This window comes from Calidris pugnax, unplaced genomic scaffold, assembly GCF_001431845.1.
Source record: "Calidris pugnax isolate Ruff unplaced genomic scaffold, ASM143184v1 scaffold304, whole genome shotgun sequence".
Classification (NCBI taxonomy): domain Eukaryota; kingdom Metazoa; phylum Chordata; class Aves; order Charadriiformes; family Scolopacidae; genus Calidris; species Calidris pugnax.
In genome coordinates, this window is record NW_015091068.1 from 30835 (window position 1) to 39216 (window position 8382).

At 40.4% G+C, this 8382-nt stretch overlaps 1 protein-coding gene across 1 annotated transcript in view; it reads left to right on the forward strand.

Annotated features, from left to right (window-relative positions):
- The first annotated feature begins 1902 nt into the window (after positions 1–1902).
- The window catches only part of DHRS7C (dehydrogenase/reductase (SDR family) member 7C), a 10573-nt gene continuing 4093 nt past the window's right edge, over positions 1903–8382 (forward strand). The window contains exons 1-3 of the mRNA XM_014956984.1: positions 1903–2040; positions 2502–2657; positions 5669–5781. Coding sequence (XP_014812470.1) covers positions 2504–2657; positions 5669–5781 — 267 coding nt within the window. The 5' untranslated portion in view covers positions 1903–2040; positions 2502–2503. The remainder of the gene's footprint in view (positions 2041–2501; positions 2658–5668; positions 5782–8382) is intronic.

Here is an 8382-nt window from a genome sequence, read left to right on the forward strand (position 1 = left end):
CAGGAAGTTGTCATCTAGGCACTCTAAGAGCTTCCTGGATTGTCTGCAGCCAGCTGTGTTGCTTTTCCAGCAGATGTCAGGGTGGTTAAAGTCCCCCAGCAGGATGAGAGCCTGTGATCGTGATGCCTCCTCAAGCTGGAGTAAGAAGGCATCATTGATAGGCTCCGCCTGGTCAGGATGCCTGTAGTAGCCTCCTACCACAAGGCTCCCTTTGTTGTCCCAATCCCTAATTCCTACCCATAAACTTTCGACCTGGTCATGGCTACTCTTTAGCAACAACTCTTCACATTCTAGCCACTTCTTTACATAGAGGGCAACACCTCCACCCCTTCTTCCACTCCTGTCCCTTCTGAACAGCTTGTACCCATCGATGGCCACACTCCAGTCATAGGAGTCATCCCACCAAGTTTCCGTAATTGCTAGTATGTCATAGCTTTCTGTCGTGGTTTGGCCTCAGACGGCAACAAAGGACCACGTGCAGCCGCTCCCACACACGGAGCCCTCACGGCCACGTGGCCGGGAGGGGAAGATGGGAATAAAAAGGCAAAACTCGTGGGTTGAGACAAAGGCAATTTTAACAGAACAGAACAAAGAGCAATAACAACAACAATAACAGAGGGGTATACAACCGCGATCACGATACCGCCGCCGATACCGCCGACCGCTCCCGGGACGCCCACGACCCTCCTCCGGGGGTCACCGCCTCCTCCCCCCAACTTCCGGTCCCCTCCCCTTCCCGGCTAGCTCCGGCCACCCCTTGGGCATGGCTCACATGGGATGGAATACTTGTGTCCCTCCTAGGTCCTGGGGAGAATTAACCCCATCACTGCCAGACCCAGGACACTTTCCTTTGCAGGATAGCTTCCAGTTCCTCCTGCTTGTTGCCCATGCTGTGTGCATTGGTGTAGAGACATTGTTAGCTTCTAGAGCAAGTTAGATTTACAAATTATGTCTAAAAGTCCGCTCCTACTCCCTCTTGAATAACCTTCTATACTTTCCCACTTACTGAAAGCTAACACTGTCCTGGTACCTGCAGACCTAACCATTAAGTCTTTGTTCCTTATTACAACTCTCCAATATCAATATATTTCTATCATTTGTAGACTTACATTCTCTCATTGGAGATGAAAATTAGAACATAAATTTAGATTACTAGTTACACAGGACGAACAGGAGTACTGAATCTGTTTGTCAAAACTTACAATTTTAAGACTGTGATACAATTTTATGAAACAGCAGAACAGGAATGATTTATTGTATACCATTATTTTCCCTATAACTGAAAGGGCACCCCATAACTGTGATTGTCAGGCAGATAAACAGATAATGTCTCTCTACAGGCAATGTAAAAGTTAGAACACCTACCTAAAGGTCCTGAAATTGCTGGGAAAAAGGCACATCTGCTTTACAATACCAGGGGTGGAAAGCAGCCTGTGGTACCTGAAAGCACAATACGCCAACCTGGTCTGTGTTTCAGCATTGAATGGCCTACAGCAGCTCTGTGTGATGCACTGGCTCCCAAGTCAACTTGCTCAAAAACCTTTTCCTGACACATAAGTACATCATTCATATTGCTGAACAGTGATTACTTCAAGAGGCAACTTTTTCATGGTACCTTTTTTGTGTCTACGACTACCTACTATTATCAAGGCGTTTATAAAAAATTTTTAATGTATAAAGTTAATTGAAGGCCAACGACAAGAAATTGAGACAGTTCTATGAATTACTGGAACTGAAGACAGAAAGACAGGTGTTTCTTTGTACAGTTGAATTAATACTATACTAAGAGCTTTTACATGACTGTCCAGCCTCTGGGACTAGATAGGTCAGGCATGCAAATCACAGTGTAGATGCTATATTTACTTTTAAAGTATCTCTGTCACATGGCTATACATAGCTATTCCCATTCAGGGCAAGCAGCCTCAACAAATGCAATGCTCTATGAATTTGCCAAAGGACTTTATCTAAACCAGTAATACAAAAATTTACAAAAAAAACCAAAAGAATGCTTTATCTGTACCTGGAGTCTTCAAAGACATAGTAAGTGATTCTATTTTCTCTATCTTTTAAACAGAAAATACTTCTATTACGTGTTTTATCTGAAATTAGGATTAAAAACCTGTATCTGTTTTCTTATAATAGCAACATAATTAAAAGTTTAGTGTTATATTTTAGCCTATGCTTTGTCTCAAGGCAGTATTTGTACTAAATTCTAGTATGTTTTTGACAAAATAGAATAATTTTGAATAAAAGGAATCTAGATTTGGTTAGACCATGCAATGATGAGGAAAACAGACAAACAAACAATATTACCCTTTTTATTAAATAATAATATTAAGCCATTGACTGGAAAACAAGCTTCCCAATGCTTCAAGCCTTTGACATGATGATTACTGGATTTTCTATTTATGAAAACACTGCTTTTTTAGATATGGATAATTTGAAAAATAATGAATGCATATTATGATTACTGTTACTCTCATGATCTTTGTTTCCTACAGAGATGGGTATTCTTGCTCTACTTGCTCTACCATTGCTTCTCTTAGGGATCAGTGGAATTATTTATATTTACCAGTCAGTCAGGTGGCTATTGGCCAAGTCAGCTGTGCAAAACAAGGTGGTGGTAATCACGGATGCCATTTCTGGACTGGGCAAAGGTGAGTTGTCTCATTTCTTCTTAGTGTCAGAGAAAAGAAACAGCCAGAGTACCAACCTCCAAGTGATAAAATGTACATCCATTACCCCGTATATATTCATAACTGCCTGGATGGAGCAGAAGTTAAGAAATACATTTTTAATCAAATCCTATGAATTTTATGAATTTTTAGTCTCAGCCACAGGAACTGCTGGAAAAATTTTAGGAACTGGAGAACTTTGTATTTATTTAATTCAATAGAGTAAGAGCTTTTGTAAGTACATTAAGAGTACTATTTTTAGCACGTTGCTACTATGAGATCTTATTACATAGGTTGTCACTGCAGGGTAGCAGCAAATCAGAATAAACAGGTGTCACCTTGCTCTTTACACGTTCCTTTTCAGCCCTTAAAGACTTCAACATTTTCTGCTCCCTGTAAATAACAGTTCTCACCCCTCTGTCCCTGTTTGTATCTCTGCCCTCTCTATCACCCCCATTACTCCTCTTCCCTTAACACCCTCCTCCCAGTACTTCCAACTGGGTTGTCTGGCTATGTGCAATAGTGGGTTCAGTGGACAGAAGGAAAGGGTATGTAAGCTGATTGTCTGGGTGGCCAGCCACTTAGTATATACTTCTTATTGGCTCATATTTCCTGCTGGATTAATGGTACTGGGTCATATATTGCTTATGCACAAAAGTGCCTCATAAGGCAAATGTGGCTTGAGGCTACATTTTGGCATTTTCAATGAAGACTTACTGTATGTTGAAAACCTTGCACGCCCAAGCAGAAAATAGATGGGCAAAGAGAATGCTCTTGTAGAATTATTCCTTAGCAGAACAGAGAAGACGCCTGCAACAGAAATACACACTATTCTGGCACGGAGTGCTCTTTATCAGAACCTGTTAGGACAAAGTATGAAGTAATTCTGACCTCCACACGCCAACTGGTCTTTCCCTTTCCCTGACACAATTTAGTTTCAGTTGCAGATAATATTAGCATGCATTTTCTCTAATTGGTTATATTTCAATATTTTTGTTTGGAGAGGCATGATTTAGAGTTCTCCAGCTGAGACTGGGTGTTGCATAGAATCATAGGATGCCTGGAGGTTTCTAGACAAAAGTCCTGCTTGAAGCACAAGCATCACCCGTTGGGCGTGGCTTCAAGCCAAATCTTGGAAACCTCCAAGGATCAAGAACATGTATTGAATATTTCTCAACATTTCTTCAGGTATCTTGCTCCAGCACCACATGATCCTGGGGAAGATTTTCCGAAGTTCAGTTTCTTTATTAACCTTTCCTCATCTTTTTGTTTGTTTGTGACTAACTTCTGCCTGTTTCTTGAGGCTACAAAAGCAGATGCACCCTGTGTCATCCGCCCACACACACCCTTTTTGACAGAAATGAAAAAGGAAGTAACTCAAAGCAATTTTATTTTATTGTCTTAAACATATCTACTGCCAGCATCCCATAGGGTGATTCCAAGAAGTTAATTGTAGGCTTAAATGATTCCCAATAATGCAGAATTTACTGTGCAGTCCACTCATGCATGTCCAATGGCCATTCACTTTAAAATATCAACTGTCTGGCCAGCTGTTGCATATTTGAGGTCTTAGGAAGTAGCCAAATTCCTTTTCCCACATGCCAGAATTTCCAGACTAAAGATGGCATTCATCCAAGTTGAAAAGGAGAAACAAACCCCATGATGATTGAAGATGTTTGCATTGATTTATGGTTGTTATTTAAGCCTGATTCCTGTTTCTTCTCAGTGCTATAACTCAGAAAAGTCCAAGATAGCTGTAGAGGAGAACATTATTGTTTTTCCTTTTTTATTTTTACTGCTGTTCACAAATTACTCCTTTATTGCTGTTCACACATTTTATTCACAAGGTTGCCCCAACTCTTATATTTATAGGAAAAATACTGGTGCAGTTGTCCTAGTACTGGTATATAAACTTTAAATAAAAAAATTTTTCTATGTTGGAAAAAATGAAAATGAAAGACATTCATAAAATTACTGTTGTAAATAATGAAAAAGATTACATAAATAAAACTCTCCAGCTGCACAGGCATACAAAAATATAAGACTGGATCCTGAAGTGCTTTCATATGGATATTAAGAGTCTAACATGGGCATTTAAGAAATCTAAGATGGGCATACAAACATAACTGGATTTGGCTGTGGGTACTGAAATCTGAAGAAAATGCTTTTTGGAGGACAGAGTTGTAGCACTAGGGTTGTACTGTTGCCCATTCAACAAAGGCCATAGGAGCTAGGAGAAATTAAACAGGCTGGAAAGGCATAAGGCTAATTGTAAGACCATATTACTGTTCTTCCCGTGCTGAATATGTAACTGTCATACAGATTGACTTAGGGACTAAATATGAGGGCTGCAAGGCTGAGAGCCTTTTGGAAGACCTAATCAGGGAAAAAAAACAAAAAGAGAAAAACAAACCAAAACCATGAGAGGAAGAATAACTCTTGATTTCCAGTCCTATGAGCACACATAACCCACTGCCAACTAATTGCCTGGCTGCACAACAGATACATCATCAGGCTTCAGGGAATGTAGCTGAACAAGAAATAGTTCAAGCTGGTCCCTGATGCCTCTGCTGACTACAGGGAAGGTAGATAAAGGTCTTGGGACAGACTGCATTGGGAGAGAAGTCTGTAGAAGAAAGTCCTCTCTCATTGGTGCTCCATCGGTGGGCCAGTGCATCGTAAATTTCTCTATATTGCTCTTTTTCAAAGTTGTAGACAACTTTCACGTTGCCAAGAGTTTCATGAAGCTTGCATACAGACCCATTTTTACTATTTACTGGGGTAGGTTGGGGCATTATACCTTTTCATTACATTTTAATTTATTACTCATTTATATTTTATTGCAATTTAGTGCTTTTTTCTCATATATATTTATTCTTTTAAAATTAATGAATTTTAAAGCATAAATTCAATCTCATTAGTAAAACCAGCATCCAATTTTAAACAAAATCAAATTGTTATTATTATTTCTTTTGAACGCATTTCTCTCCTAGAATGTTCTCGGGTGTTTCACACAGGAGGAGCAAGGCTTGTGTTGTGTGGCAGGACATGGGAAAAGTTGGAAGCCTTATATGATGCTTTAATTAGTGTGGCAGACCCCAGTATGGTAAGTATTTCCTCACTCTGCTTTGAAAATTCAAGACGTGAGGTAAACACCTTGTTTAGGTACACAAAGTGCTTTTAAACCCAGTATAACATGAAACATCATTCACTTTTACTGGTGATTTTGGTCACCCAGGTAACACACCCAACACAGTCCAGAGAGAGAAAGACAGAGACACCTCTGAAGATCTTCAGAGTAAGATGCCAAAGTATGGGTCAGAAATCCTGCTCTCGTGCTAATTCAAGGCAATTACAGTAAAGCAACTGCATTTTGAACAAGCCACCTAACTAGAAATTGTAGGCAGAGGAATTCACTTGTTAATTTGGGTGAAAGGGATCCAAAGTGCTTCATTTAATCACAGGTACTTTCACCCATTTTTCACATAATTGGAGTGATCAAGGAGTAGGAGACGAGTGTAAAGACGGAATTAATTTTGAGTTTCTCTACTACTTTGGGAGAGGGCCCAGCTAGAAGGGTATGGGAGCATTGAATATATGCTTTCCTCTTTACCACTGACTGGGTCACCATGCAAATAGACGTGCAAGGCTGAAACTTCTTTGGAAGGTGTTTCTTTGATGCTTATGGGAAAGTTTTCCTTCTGTGACCAACAGACAGCTGGCTTATTTCAGGACACAGGTGTTTCTGAAGGCACCCCTCAAATTCTACAGCCACTGTTCACCAGACCAACAAATATTTGCATTTGACTTTTTTTCTCTAGTGAGCTTGTCCTAGTGTGAGGTGGCGCAGAGCCAACATTCTGTTCAGTGAGAGAGGGTCTTGCTCTTACTTGCTGTAGCAATCAGGGTTAGATGACTTGGTTGTTTACCCTGTGGAGGGTTTGCACCTGTGGGGAGAAGTGGACAAGTCATATGACCCAAACTGACCAATAGGGTATTCCATTCCATCTGCTATGCTCAGTACAAAAGGGATCAAAGAGGACAGCTTATGTTGTCCTCTCCTTCAGCTCTTTTTCAATGACTCTCTTTCTTCAACGACTGATGTTTGAGGACAACCCTCTCAGTTCATCTGCCTTCAATCCCCATCAGTGAGTTCTGGAATCCAGTTCCCATTTGTTACAGAGTCTAGTCTGACACTTTCCCAGTGCCTGCTGGTGACACCTCCCTGGGAGCTTGATACTGTTTTGTATATAATTATATATATCTATTTCATGATTTCCTTTTTATTTTATTGTTAATATTTTATTAAAGTTCAGTTTTTCATAAACTCGTAAATTTCTTTATCTTCTTCCTCTCCTTGTAGTGGGAGGTGGGGGAGAAATCTGTTATCTCGTCATTGGCCAGCCTGGCCCAAACCATGACAGAGCTTCGTTCATCTGCATAAATAACCGTAAAATACTGTGTTCTTGTTAGTCTGTGTGCACTCAACTAGGAAATAAATATTAAGGATGACTAAGGGCTCTGCATTACATTGTTGTAATACTCTAGTAAGAGAAGATACTCTTACTCTTACAGAGTTCATTCCTCTGTCCTGTAGCTGATAAAATCTACATCTTTGCAGAAATCATACAAATGTAAACACTATTTGGATAACATATAGCTGAACATATTCCTACCTTCCAATTGCCCCTCCCCCCCCCCCCCCCCCCCCCCTCGGACGTAATATCCTATTCAGGACACAGGTGTTTCTGAAGGCACCCCTCAAATTCTACAGCCACTGTTCACCAGACCAACAAATATTTGCATTTGACTTTTTTTCTCTAGTGAGCTTGTCCTAGTGTGAGGTGGCGCAGAGCCAACATTCTGTTCAGTGAGAGAGGGTCTTGCTCTTACTTGCTGTAGCAATCAGGGTTAGATGACTTGGTTGTTTACCCTGTGGAGGGTTTGCACCTGTGGGGAGAAGTGGACAAGTCATATGACCCAAACTGACCAATAGGGTATTCCATTCCATCTGCTATGCTCAGTACAAAAGGGATCAAAGAGGACAGCTTATGTTGTCCTCTCCTTCAGCTCTTTTTCAATGACTCTCTTTCTTCAACGACTGATGTTTGAGGACAACCCTCTCAGTTCATCTGCCTTCAATCCCCATCAGTGAGTTCTGGAATCCAGTTCCCATTTGTTACAGAGTCTAGTCTGACACTTTCCCAGTGCCTGCTGGTGACACCTCCCTGGGAGCTTGATACTGTTTTGTATATAATTATATATATCTATTTCATGATTTCCTTTTTATTTTATTGTTAATATTTTATTAAAGTTCAGTTTTTCATAAACTCGTAAATTTCTTTATCTTCTTCCTCTCCTTGTAGTGGGAGGTGGGGGAGAAATCTGTTATCTCGTCATTGGCCAGCCTGGCCCAAACCATGACAGAGCTTCGTTCATCTGCATAAATAACCGTAAAATACTGTGTTCTTGTTAGTCTGTGTGCACTCAACTAGGAAATAAATATTAAGGATGACTAAGGGCTCTGCATTACATTGTTGTAATACTCTAGTAAGAGAAGATACTCTTACTCTTACAGAGTTCATTCCTCTGTCCTGTAGCTGATAAAATCTACATCTTTGCAGAAATCATACAAATGTAAACACTATTTGGATAACATATAGCTGAACATATTCCTACCTTCCAATTGCCCCTCCCCCCCCCCCCC